At 45.2% G+C, this 21,383-nt stretch overlaps 2 protein-coding genes and 1 long non-coding RNA gene across 13 annotated transcripts in view; 2 read left to right on the forward strand and 1 right to left on the reverse strand.

Annotated features, from left to right (window-relative positions):
* LYST (lysosomal trafficking regulator) overlaps nucleotides 1–12,980 on the forward strand; it is a 200,313-nt gene extending 187,333 nt beyond the window's left edge. For 9 of the 11 annotated variants that reach the window (XM_045039833.1, XM_045039831.1, XM_045039838.1 and 6 more), the window contains 3 exons: nucleotides 3,483–3,639; nucleotides 4,438–4,509; nucleotides 5,395–7,589. In XM_045039833.1, coding sequence (XP_044895768.1) covers nucleotides 3,483–3,639; nucleotides 4,438–4,509; nucleotides 5,395–5,533 — 368 coding nt within the window. In that variant the 3' untranslated portion in view covers nucleotides 5,534–7,589. 11 annotated transcript variants of the gene reach the window in all.
* Nucleotides 1,957–17,353, reverse strand: LOC123380743. The gene is made up of 3 exons (XR_006586869.1): nucleotides 16,944–17,353; nucleotides 16,160–16,286; nucleotides 1,957–2,588 (listed from the first exon to the last, which is right to left on the reverse strand). It is a non-coding gene; the product is annotated as an uncharacterized LOC123380743 (long non-coding RNA).
* A 581-nt stretch (nucleotides 17,354–17,934) lies between these two features.
* The window catches only part of GNG4 (G protein subunit gamma 4), a 71,075-nt gene continuing 67,626 nt past the window's right edge, over nucleotides 17,935–21,383 (forward strand). Inside the window, exon 1 of the mRNA XM_045039914.1 lies at nucleotides 17,935–18,056. The gene's annotated coding sequence lies outside the window, so the exon portion shown is untranslated. The remainder of the gene's footprint in view (nucleotides 18,057–21,383) is intronic.

Here is a 21,383-nt window from a genome sequence, read left to right on the forward strand (position 1 = left end):
GCTGTTGAGGGGTTTCTCCGAGGTTTTGTTATGGAAGCACAGTTGATCAAATCATTGGCCATCAGTAGGTAATTGAGCCCAACCTTCAGCCTCTCTCCCCACCCTGGAGGTGGAGAAGTACTGTAAATTCTAACCTCCCCCCACCTTGGTTTTTCTGGAGACCAGCCCCTATCCGGAAGCTGTGTAGGGCCTGCCCCCTAGGAGTCAGCTCATTAGCATACAAAAGATGGTAAACTACAAGGGTTTCAGGAGCTCTGTGCCAGGAACCTGGAACGATGACCAGATACTTATTTTTTTATTATGCTACAGATATCTCTTGGAGTTTTATTGTTGACTTTACAAAACATTCGTTAATTCTTGTATTCAAGAAAAGTGATATCTTCAGTCATGCTTTAAAGGTATCAGATGAAAGCATTTGCCAGTGTTAGCATCCAGTTATAAAATAATGTCATGGAAACATTTTTATTTCCTAATCATCATAACTGAGGGGAAAGATTTTAAACAGTTGACGTTGATAACCCAAGTGTGGGCAGATGATTGATGACTTCGATAATTGTTCTTCCTTGATTTGTACATTAGCAGCTTTTAGTATGTCATATCAAGAAGGAATCTGGGGGAATAATATAATGATTATTTATATAGAGTTCTCTACTTTCTTGTTTTGGCAACATTTGGAAGTTAGGACTGACCTTAGGGAGCTGAATTTTGTAAAGTTAATTACTTTCCGGCTGCCAGTAGTGATTTATATCTGTGATATTATATCAGCTAGTCATATGGGAACAAGAAACAAAATTACTTTTGCTGCAATTACTAACTCACTGGAAGGCTATTCAGGTGTCCCTAGGTAGCACACAGCATAACAGAGTAATGGCTAGAACTTTTTTTTTCCCCCACTTTGAACAAAAAGGCCTTCTCTACTTTTTTTAAGTCTCTTGGTACATATATAAGAGAAGTCATAATAAGAATTTGGTATAAAGAGAACATGATAAAAATAATGATTTTTCAAAGACAGGCCAAATTTATGTTTAGTAACCCAAACTGGACTTCTATTCTTAATTCCAAGAAGGGAAAAAAGTCATCAGATGTAGCCTACCAAAGATCTTCACCCGTTAGTGAGTACCATCCAAGTAACTTTAAAAATCAAAATTTTAATAAATATATGTGTGTGTATGTATAGATGTTACATGTGTGTGTATGTACGTTTCTGTGTGTGCACGTTACACATACATATATAAAATTTCTGTATCGGGGCTGAAGTTCCACATGCAAGCTCTTTACCCTTGATCATAATTCCCCAGTCCTTATTATGGGATGTGGTTTTTATCGTGATGAGAAGTGAAATTTATTAAACTATGTAAACGTTATAACAGATGGCTTCTGCATTTTTTAAAATCATTCTGCCACTGGATCAACATATGTGCCTTTTAACTGGGGTTCATAGCCTGGTCATGTGGTGCCAATGGCGTTAGAGAGTCAATATTATGAAATTCAAGGTATTCAGTGACTCTCCAATTTATTTTAATCTCGGGGAAGATGTATAGGAGGAATATTTTTTTTTCAGGAATGCCCAACTTTCTCTTAGTTGATGTGCTGAATTCAATTCTATGTGAGAGCATCTGGTAGTGAGTAAAGGCCTCAGCTTGGCTGTGTACTGTCTTCGGCAGATGAGTAGTTACTTGGTTTTGTGGTAGCCCAACGTGCTGGGTAATCCTCTAGGGTAATTCTTTGCCTATTAAGTTCTGTACCATATTTCATAGAGCCCAGGACCACATTTAGATTTTTTTGTTCTGAGGGACTAAGCTGTGCAGAGGCTATGGATTACATGGAACAATCAACGCCTACATCAGTACCTTCAATAAATCTTCTAACCTGACTAGTAGAAGTCTGGTTGTTTTATTTTTCAAATCTTTTATCAAACACTAAATTCAAAACAAAGAGTGAAATAAATGTCTACTCAAGGAAAATATGAGTTTATCGTCTACAATTGTATTTCTTTCGTATACTGAATCTGTAATCTCCCCTAATCAATGGGAAATCTTAAGTAAAACCCGGCCATTTGTTCATCGTTTTTCTCTACATATGTGATAAGTATATTTAACATGATAACTGCTATTTAAGCCATTTAAAAATATGTAATTTGGTGGCATTATCACATCCACAGTGTAGAGCAGCTGTCACCACTGTCTACTTCAAAAACCTTTTCGTCACCCCAAACAGAAACTCTGTAACCATAAGTGTTCCTCCTTGCCCCACAGCTTCTGGTGACCACCCTCCTTTCTATCGCTAGGAATTTGTCCATTCTAGATACTTTATGTAAGTGGAATCATACTACACCATTTGTCCTTCTTCGTCTTGTTCATGTCCTTTATTTCACTTAGCCTGATGTTGAGGCTCATCCATGTTGTAACATGTATCAGAACCTCATCACTTTCATGGCCAAGCAATGTTGCTGTGTGTTCACCTACCACATTCGGTGTGTCCGTTCATCTGTGCGCGGGAGTTGGGCTGTGTCCACTGCTCGGCGGTCGGGAACAGTGCCGTGGCACGGAAGGCGTTGGGTTTGTGGTATTTGAAGGGCTTCAGCGTATCTTTACATAAAGAAGTATTTGCACAGTTTGTTTCTTTGCTATAAAATATGAAGTCTATGAAATCTTGTCATTGCCTTAATAAAGGAGAAAGTTAAATTCTGTACTTTTTTTGCTAGTTCTAATGGAGAGATAAAATCAAGTGTAGTAACCCTATGGCATCCAAACTTTATCAAGCCTCTTAACCTCTGTCTTGATCAGCTTGAGAATATTTCTCCCAAGAAGGCTGGGCTCATCATCCCGAGGCCCCAAACCTGCAGCCCCATTTTTATAGAGGATGGGGAGCACTGATCCCCTCTCGAAAACTACAGAAAGTTTTGTTACTCATGGTCTTTGAACAGGGAGAATTAGTTTAATAAGTCATTGATTTACAAGATTCATTGTGAGAATTAGATTTCTTTTTTTTTCTTTAAGAAGTAGTTTTTGACTCAGCTAAGTTTTATTGTAACTTTTTTTTCTCTTCAAATTCACATAAGTCACTTCTTATAGATGGTTCCACAGAATATTTTCATTTGTTTTTGGAGATTGTTCAACTCTCTAGGTACTTTCAAATTCAGACTTGGCAGTTCGTATACTAAAATATTACAATTACACACAGATACATGATTAACTTACCTGTTGCTCTCTATTATACATTAATATTTTTATTTTCCCACCGGTCATTGTCACTAGGTAAATACACAGAGCTCTGTGTGACTTATAATGTAGTAATTTTATTTATACAGACTTCAGTCATGACTTCCCTGTAAATTTTATCACTGAAACAAACAAGCCTGGTGCACAGTGGGGGTGGGGGGGGTGGGAGGGGTAGGGGTAGTCAGCCCTCTGGGACCCAGGGCGCGGGGTCCTGGACACACCCACACTCTGGTGACCTGCTGAACGATTTTGGTGTTCTAGCTGGTGGAGGCAGTGACCTCAGACTCTGGACAGTGAATGGGGACCTCGTTGGACATGTCCACTGCAGAGAGATCATTTGTTCTGTTGCTTTCTCTAACCAGCCAGAGGGAGTATCTATCAATGTGATTGCTGGGGGATTAGAAAATGGAATTGTAAGGTAAGAGGAGTTTTCGTTCTCTTTGTTTGCTCTTGTTCATAAGGACACATCAGTTTCAAAAATTAGGTTTTTGGTTTTTTTTAATTTTTAGTGTTTATTTCTAAGAGAGAGACAGAGACAGAGAGAGAGTGTGTGTGAGCAGGGGAGGGGCAGAAAGAAGGGGAGACACAGAATCTGAAGCAGGCTCCAGGCTCTGAGCTGTCAGCACAGAGCTCAATGCGGGGCTCGAACCCACAAACTGTGAGATCATATCTAGGCATGTTAATATTTAATATTTAGAGATTTAAAGTCACCTTCAGATATAGGTTCTTTGCTTATTCCTATTTTATTTATTTATATATTTTCTTACTGTTTGTTTATTTTTGAGAGACAGAGCATGAGTGGGGGAGGGGCAGAGAGAGAGGGAGACACAGAATCCAAAGCAGGCTCCAGGCTCTGAGCTGTCAGCAGAGCTGAATGCAGGGCTCGGACTCACAAACCGTGAGATTATGACCTGAGCCAAAACCAAGAGTCGGACACTCAACCGACTGAGCCACCCAGGTGCCCCATATTCCTGTTTTATTTTTAAATAACAAACTTAGCTGTAATGTAGTTTTGAAATTGTGTATTGTCTGTGAAAATTTACCAAGTTTTCTTACTCCCACATACACCCCCTGCAAACTTCCCAGAAGGAACTACAGTTAATTGTTTATTGTGTTTCCTTCCAGATGATTTTTAACAAATAAACAAATATTTAGGACTTTTTAGTGAAGGAAATTTTAGTTTGCATAATTAGATGATGACTTCTTCCCTCTCTAGGTTATGGAGTACATGGGACCTAAAGCCTGTGCGAGAAATCACATTTCCTAAATCAAATAAGCCGATTGTAAGGTAACCGCCCCCCCCCCCCCCACCATTCTTCATGATATACTTTGTGACTGTATTTTTGTTAGAGAGTTGTTAAAGCACACTGATGTGAAATATGTGATGACAGTCATAAACAGCTGACCATTTATCAAACACCAAGCTGACCAAGACCTTTTGCAAGAGGAGACACAGTCCACATCTTCGTAGGGCTTCAAATCTGAGTTGGGAGCTCCAGTCTAACAGAAGACATGCTGGGAGAGTGCCCAGGGAAGCTTTTGAATTGTAGAAATGATATCCTTTCCCTTTCTTATTGAAAATACCATAAGGATGACTGATAGCTGCAGGAGGATACTTGGTAATATTGATAAACAACCAGTTACCCTTTGTTGTACTAACACACTTGACCTTAAAAAATCAACTGGAAATCAGTCATTCAAATTCTACGTTATTACGTGAGTTTATTTTCAGTGCACTACATTTACCTTTTCCCTTTTCAGGGAAATAAAATATCTCCCTAAAATAATCACCACTTGTTTCTATAAAGAGAACATGTGGCCCTGTTGTTATCTTTTGTAAACTTTCCTATACTCAAGTATTTGTTGTTTAAGTAATAAAGCATAAACAAGGCGATAAGAGAAAATATGCAAAGAAGGAACAGAATGCACTGCCCTCCTTGATCCTGATTTTCTTCCGTATCACCTCGTCAGGATGAGCTTCACAAAGTTGTCAGCAGGGCAATTAAACTGTATTAGGATTACACTGGAAACCGGTGGGTTGTAAGCAGGCATTTCATTGGGCTCTCTGCTCCGGTAAAGATATCTTAGCTTCTTTACACTGATTCCTGTGTGATCACCAGTCTGCAAATGCAATTTTAAGACGTAACATACAGACGGGATTTCTTTCTGACAGCCTCACGTTTTCCTGTGACGGCCACCATCTGTACACCGCGAACAGTGACGGGACCGTGATCGCCTGGTGCCGGAAGGACCAGCAGCGCCTCAAACAGCCCATGTTCTATTCCTTCCTCAGCAGCTACGCAGCTGGATGAATGAGAGAGAACCTCGCTCCTCCAAAGCACTTTAGCTCCAAACTCGATTTGTAGACCTTCCCGGTTTTGGGGAGGTTGAACTTGAAGAAACGGATGACCAAACAAATCATCCAAATAACGATCAGCCCTCTTCACCTGCACAATATTCTGCAGCCTCGCAAGGTCCTAAGAGAACAGTTTTGTTCTAATTTAGTGATAATCCAGAGGGCTGTGTCATTATGTCCCAAGCAATAAGATTCAAGTCTTACACGATAAATTAAAATCGTATCTTTAAAGTTTTTACCCATAAGCATAATCTAAAGAAAGGATTAGGGTCTCTGCTTTTTCTGTTATTCCAAAAGGGCCAGTAGAATGTCAACTGGTTAGCCTAACTGTTTATATAAAATACTCTAAAAATTATATTTAAAAAGTTTTATGCCAAGATAATCCACCCTCCCCCTGAGAAAAGGAAGGAAGGAAGGAAGGAAGGAAGGAAGGAAGGAAGGAAGGAAGGAAGGAAGGAAGGAAGGAAGGAAGGAAGGAAGAGAAAGAAAGAAAGAAAGAAAGAAAGAAAGAAAGAAAGAAAGAAAGAAAGGGAAAAGAAAGAAAGAAAAAATGAAAATTAATGAAAGGGATAAGAATCGTGAACTTGATAAGTGCTTTCTTTGAGAAGTAAATCACTCGGTCGGTGTCTGGGCACCGAACACTCTGTGGAACATGTGAATACTAAAACAAACCACTAATGAATCTCAATGTTAAGCAGTTTTTTTCCAGTTGCCTTCTTAGCTCAAAGTAGAACCAGAATTTTTTGATGGCCACAAACAAGAACACAAGTATCTTTGATTTCAGACACATTCTGTTTCTTCGTAAAACTCCTTAAAATCCAGAACACTAGATACTGGTGAGTCACTAAGATTTAAACACAATGATAATTATCTTAATATCTGCCATTTACCGAGCACTGAATACCTAACAATTTGCAATAGAAAGCCTCCACTATGCAAAAAGATGGCACAGATATCAATAATATATTCTAGGTAAGACATTTAATGTGCAGGGAGTGTTTTCCTCCACAAAACAATTTCAAAAGAAAAGGAGACTGCTTACTTTGTTTCCAACAGGACAGAGAGTAATTCTTACAGGAAACGGTTTCCACTGTTTCTACTAACCAACGCTACCTGAGAATTCTAGAAGCAGTAGAAAAATCTAGGTCTACACCTCAGAAAACTGGCACACCATAAACCAGAATTCCTACAAATCTCGGGATGGTCTAGCTCTACCAGATATTCCGGCTCTATTTTTACTTGGGGTGCTGCTTTATTGGCTTTGAAAACACTGTACAATAGGCTCAGTAATATGTCACCACGGGATAAAAATATGTATTCCTGCCTAAGAATAACTTGCGTGTTTGTTATGGAAATCTAATTCATATGGTGTTTACAGAACTACTTTTGTAACTTCCAGACTTTCTAAAACATTCTGCTTAAAAACTGTATAAAATACAATTCAAACGTCTCTGCTGTCACCACAGATGCAGGAGACAAGCGGCCACGTATGCTTGTGATTCACCAGACACGCTCACAGACTGCATTTAGATCACGGTTTGCACAGACCAGGTCTGCATTCTGAGGCCCAGAAGGTGCAGAGACGAGATTATTCCTATTCACGTTGAAGTGATCTTGCTTTGTTTAAAAAAAAAAAAAAAAAAAAAATTGCAGCTATTGTCTGGCTTTCATTTTTTCTACCAAGAACTTTAAATTAGTCCCCTATTAGAATAGGGTTGCTACTCGGTCTTCTTTTTTTTTTTTTTTTTTTTTTTAAGGCTGAATTTCATCATTTATTTAAAAAGAAAATATGCAAAATAACTGGTCTTGTTAAGAGTGCAATATTATATTTTTATGTAAAAATAAAAATTAATTTGGGGGGATTATTTATTCAGCATGAAACTTAATATGTGTATGTTTGAAACACTTCATAATGTGCATGTTGTAGTAAACATTTCTGTAAAACATCACAAGCTCTGTCATCTTTGTATACACTGCCACTTCAAACTGGGAATAAATTTCATAAAAATAGATGTAAAGACCTATTCTTTATACCATTTAAATATTACAACCAGATCTCAGACTGGTGGCTTTTATTTTTTTGTAACCCATCTATGTTCTCTCTTTGGCGCTCCCATACACCGATGTCACTAAGAAATAATAACTTTCGTTTCTTAATTCCTTTCTTTATGAGAAATTTTACTTCAGCCTTTACTACCCTTAAATAGAGTTTAGGCAGACTTTTTAAAGAAAATATATCTGCCCCTCCCACCCCCAATAGCCGATCTATCACGAGAGCCTACTGCGCACATCCCTGTATCACTCGGCTAAGTGCTGAAGATACAGCTGTTCCCTGCATTCCTGGAGGTTACAGGCCGGTAGAGAAACGCGCTATCAGTAACATACGATGTCCGTAGTTACAAAATACGGTTAAGTGCCGTTAAGGTAGAGTGTAGGGTCCTCTGAGAGACTATAACAGGAAGAATTCAATTTAGATCAAGAGGATCTAGAAAAGCCTCTTGAGAAAGGGAAAGTTCTGTTGCAAACTAATGGACGAATCGGAATTTGACAGGTAAAGATGGGGGCAGATGTGTTCCAGACAGCACGTTTACCAGCGCCGGAGGCAGGAACATCAAGGAACAAAGGCCCAGTGAAGGAAAGAGCGTCCTCTACGCTCCTCGGCCTCGCCGGTGGGCGTTGCAAAGTGGTGTGTGAATTCAAGGAACGGCAGCCCAAGAACCCAGAATCATTCTTCTAGTCTGCCTTGCCTCTGAAGTGTTTTCAGGGTTCTCGGGAGTAGAGCACCCTTGTTTCTAGATGTCCGTCTTCAGGAGAACTCAGGAGGAGCATCTGGCAGTGTAAGGCAGCCAGCCTCAGTGTCCCCTCCTTACCTGCAAGTCTCAGAGCCCTCTTCCTTTCAACTGTGTTGGCTCAATGCCAGTTATGTACAAGGCCAAGGCCAGGTGATGGGGTCGGGTGGAAGAAGAGGAGGGAGATTCTAGCCCTTCTGAGCTCATACCTGGTGATCTGCTTCTCATGGAGGAATTGTTCCATGTTTTCAAAGAAAGAGCTACAGGGTTTTCCTGTTCTGGGTGCTGACATAGAAGGATACTGAACTCACTTCCTTGCACAGATACACTGAATCTATAGCTACTTACAGAAAAATTCCCTCTGAAAGAAATGCAAAAACTAGCTGAGCAACTCTTACATCTTGGTGGGGGGCAGGGTGGAAAAACAACATCAAAACGGGGAGGAGAGGCGAAGACACAGTGTCACCATAAACCACACTCTCGGAGAGGCGCCCACAGATAGCAGAGAACTCACAGCCCTAAGCTTCTCCTTGAGAGGCAAAGGGTTTGAACCCCGCACCTGGCACCCCTAACTTTCAAGACCTGCACCTGAGAGATGAGTCCCCAAAACATCTAGCTCTGGAAGACAATGGGATTTGCATCCACAGGACCACAAGCTTATAGCAAATGTAAAGGGGTCTCCGGACTCACCATGGCTAAACCTCTAGGGCACAGTGCAGAGGCAGCAACTGAAATGCAACCAGTCTTTCTGGTTTCTGAAAGAGGCCTGTGGTTTATCTTAAAAGATTCATCCCGAGGGGCAGGCCTTTAACAACACACATCTCGAGGCCACCGGACTGCAGAAGCCGGCAAGGACCATCTCTACGCTCGCTCGCTCTGCCTCCAGGTTATCTCCCAGAAAGGAGGTTGTGCACATGACTGGGGCCCCAGTTTTTGCAGCCACCACCCATGGGACACCCCCTGATCACCAGGCTCTGGTGGCCAGTAGGGCTTATGTTCGTTGCTCTCACAGGACTTTAACAAATGCAAAATAGTTCTTTTTTTTTTTAATGTTTTTTTTTTTTTTTTTTTTTTTGAGACAGAGACAGAGCATGAGCAGGGGAGGGGCAGAGAGATAGGGAGACACAGAGTCTGAACAGGCTCCAGGCTCTGAGCTGTCAGCACAGAGCCCGACGTGGGGCTTGAATCACAAGCCGTGAGATCATGACCTGAGCCAGAGTAGGACGCTTAACCGACTGAGTCACCCAGGCACCCCAAAAAATAGTTCTTAACCAAGGTACAGCACAGAGGCCGTGGTCATAAACCCTAGTCTTTCTCTGAGAGAGGAAAGAAGCACTATGAAGAGTGGGTTGGGGGCGGGGGACTTCTAATTAAACACATCTAGGGGTAGATTGCAATCCTCTCCAGAGATCAGGGAGAGCAGCGGGCATCATCTTCTTGCCCTCCCTCTGCCCTGCCCCCTGGTGCTGGTGTCTCCCAGAAAGCTGCTTATGTACGTATCCGGCATCCTGGTCCTTATGGCTGCTGCCCAGAATACACATCCTTTGATAGACTGGTTCTGGTAGACAGTGAGGCTCATGTTCATAGGTTCAACAGGACAGGAGCAAAGAAACAGTTCTTAACTGCTTAACATCCAGGGCTCAGTGCAGAAGAAGGAGACAGAAATGTCCATCTCTCAGTCTTCGCATTAAAGAAGTATATTTGGGAACCTTAAAAGCTTCTGCCTGAAGGTCTGGCCTCCAATGAGCCTGAATCTAGATGCTGTCTGAGATCCTCCCTTGGTGCACCGACTGGTCTTGGCACACCCTCAACTGTTGGAGGCCACTAAGAACAAGTAATTTGCTTAGATAATCACAAAGTTTTGAGAGGCAACCAAGAGCTGGGGGGGGGGGGGGTGAACAATAAGGTTCAGCTCCTACAGAAGAAGGCCACTCCTTCAAGACTGAGAGAGTTGGCTGTTTTATTTAATGCATAGAAACCAATATACAAAGTCCAAGAAAATGGGGCACCTGGGTGACTCAGTCAGTTAAGCATCTGACTTCAGCTCAGGTCATGATCTCATGGTTCGTGAGTTCAAGCCCTGCATCGGCTCTGTGCTGACAGCTCAGCCTGGAGCCTGTTTCAGATTCTGTGTCTCCCTCTCTCTCTCTGCCCCTCCCTCGCTCATGCTCTCTCTCTCTCTCTCTCTCTCTCTCAAAATAAACATTAAAAATTTTTTTTCAAGTCCAAGAAAATGAAGAAACATAGGAATATGTTCCAAATGAAAGAACAAGAGAAAACCTTAGAAAAATACTTCAATGAAACAGAGATGAATGGTTTACCTGCTAAAGAGTTCAAAAAGAAAAATGGCTATAAAGATGCTCACCACGGTCGAGAGAACAAGGCATGAACAAAGTGAGAATTTCAACAAAGAGAAGGAAAATGTAAGAAAGCACCAAACAGAAATGACAGAGCTGAAGAATACAATAACTGAACTGAAAAATAGAATAAAAGGGTTTAATAGCTGACTTCATGGAGAGCAAGAAAGGATCAGTGGATGAAAGGATTAATGAACTCAAAGATAGGGCAGGGAAACTCAACCTGATGAGAGCAGAAAAATAAAAAGTAAAGACAGGTTAAGTGGCACATAGGACAACATCAAGCAGACCAACGTTCACATTATAGGGATCCCAGAAGAAGAGAGAGAGAACAGGGCAGAATACTTGTCTGAAGAAATAATGGCTGAAAACTTTCCTAACCTGGGGAAGCAAACAGACATTGAAACCCAGAAAGCCCAAAGACTTCCAAATGAGATGAATCCAAAGAGATCCACACCAAGACACGCTGTAATTAAAGTGTCAAAAATTAAAGAGTCATAAAGTCAATGTTCACAAAAGTGAGTAAGGAGGAAAGAAATTCAATTGCCTAACACTTGGAGATTGAAAGTATTATGGAGTTCTTGGATTATTCACATTACCCTTACTTTGCTGATTACCTTTCAGCTATCCCAAATTGGGGCCAACATGTCCCCATTTGTTCCCAATATGTCCTAATTCTTGGACAGCTGCGTTATTTTTCAATATCTTCCCCTTCTCAGGATAACACTCCATATACTATGAAGCCAAAGCACTTCAAAACTTTACAGGCTTAAAACCTTTAACTAGGAAAACCAACCAAAAAGCATCAACAGCTGGAGTGAGGGGAGTAGATGGCCATTTGAAGTAACAAGTCAGGATTAAGGTCAGAGGCAAACAAAAGAGGTTTTAGGCTTGGCACAAACTGGCATTTTGGAGTATCACATGGAGTGTTGACAGTATTTATCAGATACTTCCCCCAGGTTATGTCCAATTTAAGCTCCACGATAAAAAATAAAAAATAAAAAAAGCAGCTATATTTGCCAATACGAAATATATACACTTGAATGTCCAATGGGCTGGGAAGGAGGTGCTACTAATTTTATTGTGTGTTATATGGCCTGAACAGAAAAATATATCCTGCCACTTTGGGGACACTGGCTTGCAACTCAGCTGTTTGAGAGAAATTAAATAATGCAACGTGTCCTTTGAGGTCAAAACGACTAGATGATTATTTGAGGCTGGGCTTTAATATTCTCGCTCAAATGCTAAGCTTGTTTCTCCTCTCATGAACAAAGTTAATGAGAGATGAGGTTGGAAAAGATTGCTTTGTGGCAACGTTGGGCTCCTTTCCAAAGTGAATTAAACTTGTCTTGCCAAAACTTTTGAGGGCTGATAACAATAAACCATTTTTTCATTCCCAGATTTTAATTTAGTTAAAAGAGCTTTAAAAATCCTTGGAATCCAGGTTCAAGCATCAAGAATTAAAAAAAAAAAAAAAATCTTGTGGTGCCTGGGTGGCTCAGTAGGTTAAACATCTGACTCTCGATTTTGGCTCCGGACATGATCTCACGGTTTGTGAGATCAAGCCCCATGTCAGGCTCTGCACTGTGCAGAGCCTGCTTGGGATTCTCTCCCTCTCTCTCTGCCCTTCCTCTGGTCACGCTCTCTCGCGCGCGCGCTCAAAAGAAATAAATAATAAAAACTATCTGTATTCTCTCTCTCTCAAAAGAAATAAATAATAAAAACTATCTTTTCTGAGATTTTAGGAAAAATCAAGCAATCATTTTCAGATTCGTTGATAGGACCTAAACACAAATGGTTAATTAGCTAATATCATTACAAGATTTCTATAGATACTTTATTATAAATGAAAGTAAAACCTACTCATGTGTGCTCCTAGTTACGTAAGAATTAGACATCTATTTTATTTCCCAGGATGGTCTGGAGAACAGAGTTGTGAGGTCTCATGTTTCACAGCCTGTAGTGAGATGGAAAGAACAGGTGTCTTCCACAGTCCTTTCTACCAGGTGCGTATTTACACACACCCATGCTCCTTGGCCCTCAGAGTCAGCATCATCTGCTACGGTTCTGCCTCACTGATCCTGGTGCTTATCATGTGAGCCACCCTCTTCCCCACTGCTTTACTTCCTACCGGGAATGATTTCTTTCAGTTATTACAGTTGACTATTCGGAATATACTCAATGTTGAGAAATCTTTCTCCTACGAACATACATAAGTTTTGAAAATAACTAGGGGCACCTGGGTGGCTCAGTCGGTTGACATCTGACCCTTGATGTCAGCTCAGGTCATGATCTCAAGGTCGTGAGATCAAGCCCTGTGTAGGGCCTGCTTGGGATTCTCTGTCTCCCTCTTCTGCCCCTCCCCTGCTCATGCACATGTGCTCTCTTTCTCTCTCAAAATAAAATAAACATTTAAAAAACAACCAAAAGTCATCCAGAGCTGAATCAGATAAATTAAATATTTGATAACTGCCTTAGTTGAAAACAAAGCACAATTACAAGGTAACACACACAAAAAAATTGTGATTCTGCAGGTAATTCCAAAAGAGGAATTTTTAAATATTTGGGGCGATTTATAGTATCATTGAAATAGGGTAGAGTAGGTACATGCTAGAAAAGGACGGACGGACGGACGGACGGATGGATGGATGGATGGATGGATGGAGTGGGAGGTGGGGGGGAGGTGGATGGCCAAGGGGATGGGTAGGTGGACAGATAGACAGTATGTGTCACATTTGTTTGTTTCTATGCTTGTTTTTAAGAAAACTTCCCAACTCAACCTACCAAGTCCTAGGTTGCCTTTCCTTATCTTTGGATAATGTCTTCCACAGAATATGAAGCCCACACTTGGATTATCTTCACTTTCACACTTTCCTCAAGTTTCTTCTTTGCTAAGGAGCTCCTTGCCTTGGAGTGAACTTACTTGACTTCCCCTAAAGAGTGTCTCACTTCCTTTCTTGCCCTCGGTTTTTGTAGATCGCAGTTCTATGTTTATCTCAGGATAATTCTTATACAAATAGGATAAGAATGACAAGGTTGTACACACATGGACATTCCAGGATTACAATAGGTCCTTATGGAGCCACCAAAAAAAGCTAACTTAGATGCCTATGAGAGACCAAAAATGTGGTTATCACTCAGGGATGAACTGTGTCAGAAGCAAGCCGACTTTCAATCTGGTAATCCTTTTAATTTCTCCATATCAGACTAACATTGCAGTTTTTAATTATCACTCTGTCAGTTAGTTGATCCTTACAAACTTTTTATTCAGGAATAATGTTCAAAAGCTAAGGCTTTTTGTAATTTTCCTCCTAAATTGCCTTTGCCTACACCAAATCGCCTTTGCCGGATCCTTAAAAATATTGAAAATTAAGCAAATGAATAAACACATGGATTTTCTTGACGTCCCATTAAACATGGGGTTTCATTTAACATTTTTTGAGCCTCTACAATATAGTGGACACAAAGATGTGTGAGATCTGCTCTCAAAGAATAAGAGCAGTAGAGAGAGAGATTTAGAAAGAAAGGAAAGGAGGGGAAAGGAGATGAGGGTTGAGGGAAGGAAGGATTAGGATACAATAAAGTAAATTTTCCAGTAGAGGCTTCTACATATCAGAATGACAAGATTGGGATGTGAGGAGCAGTTAGATCAGGTTCCTCAAAGATAGCAATGATTTAGCCAAATCATGAAGAAAAGAGAAAACTTCTAGACTTGGCCCAGGGTGGAAGGAAGCCAAGGCTGAAGGGAAGCATCAGAGACAAAAGGCAAAAGTGAAGAGATGGGGGAATGAACGCAAACGACAGGCCAAGAACTCCTGCTTCCCTGCACTTCGGGGAAAAATGGGATCAGACTCACCCTGCCCTCCTACACAACTGGAAACTGGATATAATACAAGAAACCAGGGTTGTCAAAGTGTGAAATACAAGCAGCACAGGACTGTGATCCCTGGGACAGAGGCTGCCTCAGCCTCCTGCCAGAGGGCACTTAGCAGCCATGGGGGCAGGGTTCCTAAGAAGGGCCTAGAAAGAAGTCTTGCTGAGAAGAAGAGACAGAGGTTAGCACTTGCGAGGCTGAGAAACTGGAGTTTGTGACACAGAGTGGCCCAAAGAAGGCGCCCAGACAAGAAGAACCAGGTTCCTGTGAGCTCCTGGAGGTTCCGGCCGAATACTTTTGCTCTGAGCAAAGGCTGTCCAGGGAGCTACAAGCTAGCTGATCAATTCCCAGAGCTCATAGTGGGCGGGGAGACATTTCAGTTCTGACCAATCAGAGGGGAAGAGTTCACTGAACATAAAGGTATGCAAAGAAGACCCCAGAAGAGTCATAGAATAAAGGTTAAAAGTCTTTAGAGAAAATATCAAAGGATCATGGGTAAGCAATTTAGCTGGCTACCAGAAAAGAAAAAAATCCCTATTCTTTAAAGCAACAAAATCTAGGCATACAACAGCATACATTTACAATGTCTAGCATCCAATTTAAAAATTACTAAACATGCCAAGAAAGAGGGAAATGTGACATAAAACAGGAGAAAACTCATTTGACAGGACTACATCAAGAAAGGAAGGAAATGATATAATTCCTCTAAGCATATTAAAATATCTATTATAAACCCGTTCCAAATGCTCAAGGATTTGAAGAAAAATCTAGGGGCACCTGGGTGGCTCAGTCGGTCGGGCATCAGACTTCAGCTCAGGTCATGGTCTTGCCGTCTGCGAGTTCAAGCCCCACGTCAGGCTCTGTGCAGACAGCTCAGAGGCTGGAGCCTGCTTCGGATTCTGTGTCTGCCTCTCTCTCTCTCTCTCTCTCTCTCTCTCTCTCTCTCTCTCTCTCTGCCCCTCCCCTCACACTCTGTCTCTCTGTCAAAAATAAATAAATGTTAAAAACAATTTTTTTAATAAAAAGAAAAGGCTCAGTTTGTCAGGCTGAATTACAAAACAAGATCCAACTCTGTGTTGTCCTCAAGAATAGAGATCCTACTTTACGAATAAAGACACAGGTTAAAGGTAAAAGGATGGGGAAAGATACACCATGTAAACACCAGTCAAAGAAATCTGCCGCCTCCATATTGGCATCAGACAACAGAGTTGAGAACAAGGACTATTAGCTGGCAGAAAGGAAGTCGGGGGTCCAGGGTCCTAGAACCAGATGGTAGCTGATGACAGTAGTCTAGGGTGATAAACAAAGAGGGCCAGAATCAGAATTCCCCGGAGGGCTTAAAGCAGCTTGCTGGGCCCCTTCCCCAGAGTTTGTAATTCAGGAGGGCTGGGGTGGGTCCTGACAATTTGCATTTCTAACAAGTTCCCAGGTGATGCCATTGATGCTGGTCTGGGGATCCACCCTGGAACCACTGACTCTCTTCCTTTTCTTTAAAATGGGCATACTCCAGCCTTAAGGGATGGTGTAATCAATTAGAAAGATAAAACAAGGGAGGGAGGTACCGGGAAGTGTCGATCTTGCTTTCCCTTACAACTGATGCCTTCGGATTGGTCGAGATGCGAGTTGGGAAGATAGGAAACCAGGATTCTGCCTTAGCCAACCACCTGGGCGGGGCGGGGGCAGGACGTGCTGTTGAGGCGAGAAATGCAGGAGAAATAAACTTGGGGGTGGAAATAGTACAGTTTTCGATTTGTTGAATTTTAAATGCATCACCCATATACCTTTTCTCACTTAAGAAAAAAAAAAAAAAGGCCAGTGCTGTAGGTGCACTTACAGCCTTAGTCATTTTTACCATCGTTCGATTCTGTGCCTCACATGGGCACTTGCAAGCTGTGAAAAAAAAAGCTGTGAGATGTTCGCGGGCCCCAGGTGGGCACCTCTGAACTCTGCATTCGCGTTCTGTCAGGCACCAGGAGTCAGCAAAGCCGCACATTTGTCTGGGGCCAATGTCAAGTCAGTGGGGATCAGAGATCCAAGAAACAAGTGATCTGGTGTCATTTACATCAAGGAGTGGCTGCTGTTTGGTGGGTGAGCGCGGCGAAGGCAGATTTGCAAGACTTATTTCCTAATTGTCAGCCATGATTTTATATAGTTTTTATAAAAGAACTAACATCGGCCTCCTCGTCCTACCAAGGAAATCTTTGTTGCTTCTCTATTCCAAACGTTTTGCGCAATTTCACCGGCAGTCGGAAAATGGACGGCAATTACGCTGCTTCCCCCCCCCCCCAGAGGTGGAGGGCTATAATAATTAAGAGGCTTAAAAAAGCTCTACCGCAAAACGCTTACAGTTCAAAAGGAACGAGGGGTCGCCCTCGATTTCCCCGCGGGAACCGCTTCTGCTCTCCACGAACACCGGGAAGTCGTTCCCGCCTTCCTGGCAGCCGGCCGGGATGGGGGCTGCCCGCGGCTCGCCCTCAGTCCCCAAAGGGTGGGCTGCCTCGGCGGGCCCTTCGTTTCCCGTCACTTAGCGACGTCAGCGTTACCCTGCGCCCGGAAAGGGAGACAATGCCCTGTGAATTTTCGCAGGTATCAAGCGTTTCTCCACTCACTGCCCTCCTTTGGGGGGCTGGGAGGCATATTACGGATTCTTTGGGGACGGATGGAAACTGGCCGCGCCCAGCCTGGCTGGTCCCCGGAACTAACCCTCCAGGCCGGGAGGCGGACGCGGGGGTTCAGGTGCCGGAACCCCGCGAGGACCGCGACCCCACGGCCACAGCCCCGCCCCCCCAGCCCCTCCCCCTCTCCCCCCGAGGCGGCGCGCGCGCTCCGGGCGCAGTGCTGGGCCCGGCCGGGGGCGCGCGAGCGGGCGTGGGGCGAGCGCGGCGGGGCGGGGGGCGCGGGGAGTGCGCGGAGCCCTGGCGCGGGAGCCCCGGTGACGCACCAGTGACGTCGGCGGCGGCGGGCGGGATTTCCCGGCCCCTCCCGGGCGCCGGGCGAGACCCTGCCGCGGAGTGGGCGTGACCACCGTGCCGGGAGGGCGGCCGGGGTCCGTGGGTCTGGCGCTCCGCACCCCACCGCACCCGGACGCGCCCCGGGAGCCCCGCACGGCGGGTGTGAGCGGGCCGAAGTACTTTGGGTCTGGGTGACTTCCCTCGCTCGCGGGGCACGGCCTCGCCCCCCTGCACCCCCGCCCCCAGCCTCCCCTGTCCGGGCGGGGCTGCTGACGCGGCCCGGAGACCCCGGGGGCGGTGCGGGGCGCGCCTTTCCACCGCGAGCCCGCGAGCGCCGAGGCGCGCGGGCGCCGGGGCGCGGAGCCGGAGCCGGAGCCGGAGCCCGCCCGCCCAGCCCCGCGCCCGGCCGAGGAGCGATGCCGCGCGCTCTGGCCGGCCCCCGCGAGCACCGCGCCGGAGACAAAGCCCGCGCGTGAGCGGCGCCCTCGGCCCGCGCGCCCGGCTCCGGGTAAGTGGGCGCCCCGCCGGCGGGCCGGGCCCGGTGCGTCTGTGGCGAAGGGACGGCACGGCCCCGGCTCCGGCGAGCCCCGGGCGAGCCAGAAGCCAGAAGGCAACTCGGGCGGGAAAGTCTCTGCAACTGGAGACGCGGTTCGGTGCGTGTGTGGTCCTGCCGTCCGTGGCAGCACGCGAAACGAATACCTTGTTTCTCTTGGCCGCCCGCAGCGAGCCGGCCTTCGCGCTGCCGCGCAGGTGGGCGTCGGCGGGGCGCCGGCAGGTGAGCGCTCCCCTCGAACCCACGACCCTCGGCCGGGCCGTTGGCAAACCCGAGCGCAGGTTTGGACAGACCGCTCCGAACGCTTACGGGAGGTCTCCCGGTGCCCGGGGTCTCCCGATCTCTGGGGCTTGAGGCGGGGGGAGGCTCCCCGAGACCCCTTTTCCATATGTAGGTCACGAACGCTTGCCATTCTCCGGGCAGGGACGTCCCCCCCGTTGAAGAGGACCGCAGTGGAAGGGCTGGAGCGGCTAGTTGGTCGTTTTATTTGTGGAAATGTTTTATTTGTGGAGTGCCTAAAGAAGCCCTCATGATTTCGCAGTACCCTGGGACACCTGTCCCCAGAGCAGTTCTGGTGGTGACAGTAGACCAGACGAGGGTTTGGTCTTCCCCTCCCTTATGGCGTCTGTCCCCCGAGGCTGGTGCTGAAACGGGCTGCGCCCGCAGCGCGCGCACACAGCGGCATTGGGGGAGCTTTGGTTTAATGTTTGAATTGCCTTAGAAATAATAACGGGAGAGTGAGGCGGGGGGTGGGGAGGGGGAGGGCGGGCAGAGGTGTGGCTGGAGAAGACTTCTTCATTTGGGAGGATTTGCTTATTTCCGTGTATTTTGGGCTAGGGTGTGAGGAAATTCAAAAATGTTAAAGTTTGACCGAGTGATAAAGTGGATCATGGGCGCCGGGTCTCCCACCCTCTTCCCAGCTCCCCACCGCTGCCGATCCTCGTCTGGTTCCGTTAGCTCCTAGGACTGTACGGGCTGGCACAGCGCCCGCCCTTTCAGTCCCAGCAGAAGGCCTCCCGGGCTGCGCTGGTGTTGCCCATTAAACCGTGTCAGTCGTGTCATCTGCTCATGAGTCCTCACTGGGAGGCCTCCTTCCCACAGTGGGACAGGAGAATTCAGCGGTAAATGCCTCAGAGCAGCAGCGAGGGGCCCCGGGCTCTGTGGCTGGCGCCTTGGTGCTCTGGGGAAATCTTTTTCCTGGTTTTCGCATGCTGCGGGGGAAGGGAGGCACACGGCCATCTGATCTGGCCCTGTTCCCTGCAAAACGCTTACTGTGGGAACAACTGAGATGTTCAGTGGAAAGCCTTTTTCGGTCCTGAGACACACGACGTAAACTATGAATTAGTTTTGGAGCGTGGAGTTGACTAGGTTATCAGTCTGGGTAAAAGATGGATACAGCACTTAATATGTTGTAGGGGTTAATTAAGTACAAGGTTTATTGTGATGCTCTGCTAGTTAACCGGGCGTCTCACCTCAGCGTTATTAAGCTGAAATAACTATTTAGGAGGATGGACTTCCTCTTGGCTCCTTTGCCAGCACAGGGCTCCAATCCTCAGCCTCCTTAAAATAAAATTGCCCAAAGGGAACCTGTGGATGAAGTCTGGCTGGCTGAGAACTAGCACAGCAAAAGGCTCAATCCCAGTAGTCCAGTGATTGGCTTGGCATTTGCCTGTGACATTTCTCGTGCAAGTAGACAGCAGAGAAACCAGGAAAAAGCTTTTCCCATATGCACTTTACAGCTTTTAAAGCTAAAGTGACAGTCTCCAAAACTGCTCATATCTCAGCACATTCTTTGGAGCGGCAGAACGTTAGGTGGGCACTCGGGCCCTGTCGTCCCCCTGGGCCCTGGGGTGGCAAGTGCCCCATAGCTGTCCCCGGAGGTCGGGGTGGGGCTTCAGGACCGATCATGCATCATGCCACTTCTCCCCACCACTGTCACCACTACACAACTATTGCTTCGTGAGGAAGACAGCCACATGGCTAAGACAGAACTCTGCAAGACAAACCACTCTTCTGTATTTGTAGGCGTGTCTCACGATCACATTTTTCTTACCTTGACTCATTTTCGTTCTACGTGAAAAGGGGACAATGCCTAATGATGCAACAACGCATGTCAGCAAATTGCCCTTTTTCTTCATGGGAGTTTGAAACAGTGTCTTTAAGATATTACCTGGTTTGTTCTCAGAATACCCTTAGGAGCATATTCTATTCTCTAATCGCCCAGATTTCCCCCTCCTTTATTCGGTATTTTCATTGGTAAATAAACATGATAGACATAAAGAGACTTATTATCACACAGCTAGAGAGATGATTTGTTGGGTTTTCTTAAACCAGGAACTGAAATATAACTTTTTTTAAAGTTTGTTTGTTTGTTTATTATGAGAGAAAGAGAGTAGGGGAGGGGCAGAGGGAGAGGGAGAGAGAGGAGAGAGAGAATCCCAAGCAGGCTGTCAGTGCAGAGCCCGATGCGGGATCCCGAACTCGAGATCACGGCCTGAGCTGAAATGAAGCGTCAGAACGACCTCTCGAGCTACCCAGGCGCCCTGAAATTTAACTTCTTTGATACACCAGGAATACTACAAAAACATCCTCTTAACAGTGGCCAGCAAGGGTGTTTTAACTGAAAATCAGAGAAGCTAACTGAGTGTCAGAAAAGAGAAACAGGGAGGCCAATTGTAATATAGACACTAGCATAATACTCCTGTAAGATTTTAACCAGTTGGTTACAACCATATGAAGAATAAACCAGATAACTTAAATTATCATCAGTGAAAAATGCAAATGCAATTTCCATTTAGGGAAGGAAGTAGAGGCAAGAATCATGGCTGAAAGGAAAAAAAAAACTCACTGCAGAGAAAACAATGGGTACTTAAGAGGGGATCTGTTCAGTAAGCTAGCTGGAGCATTCCAAATGACTTTAATTGTCAAGGAGCTTTTGTTAGGTTAAATGGCAGGGGGTGTGCAACCAGTTTTCCTAGTGGAAACCAGCGGACAAATGGCAGGCCTTGCGGGGATGGGGGAGTGCGGCTGTGTTGCCCACACGGGGCTTGTGGCGTGGGTTCTGCTGCCCTGGGAGGAGTGAGGACATATATGTGGCTGTGGAGAAGCCACTGGTCCCCAAAGCCTTGAGGTTCCCGCGTGTCTGCAAGCAAGTCACCAATGGCCCAACCTCAGAGGGCGATCCCCGGGAGGGAGCCCAGGTTAGTGGGCCGTGGGGTGGAGGGAGGGAGGACCAGGCTTCAAGTCCGTGAGTCACATGGATGATCTCATGTAACCCTCGCG

This window comes from Felis catus, chromosome D2, assembly GCF_018350175.1.
Source record: "Felis catus isolate Fca126 chromosome D2, F.catus_Fca126_mat1.0, whole genome shotgun sequence".
In the NCBI taxonomy this organism is placed as follows: Eukaryota; Metazoa; Chordata; class Mammalia; order Carnivora; family Felidae; genus Felis; species Felis catus.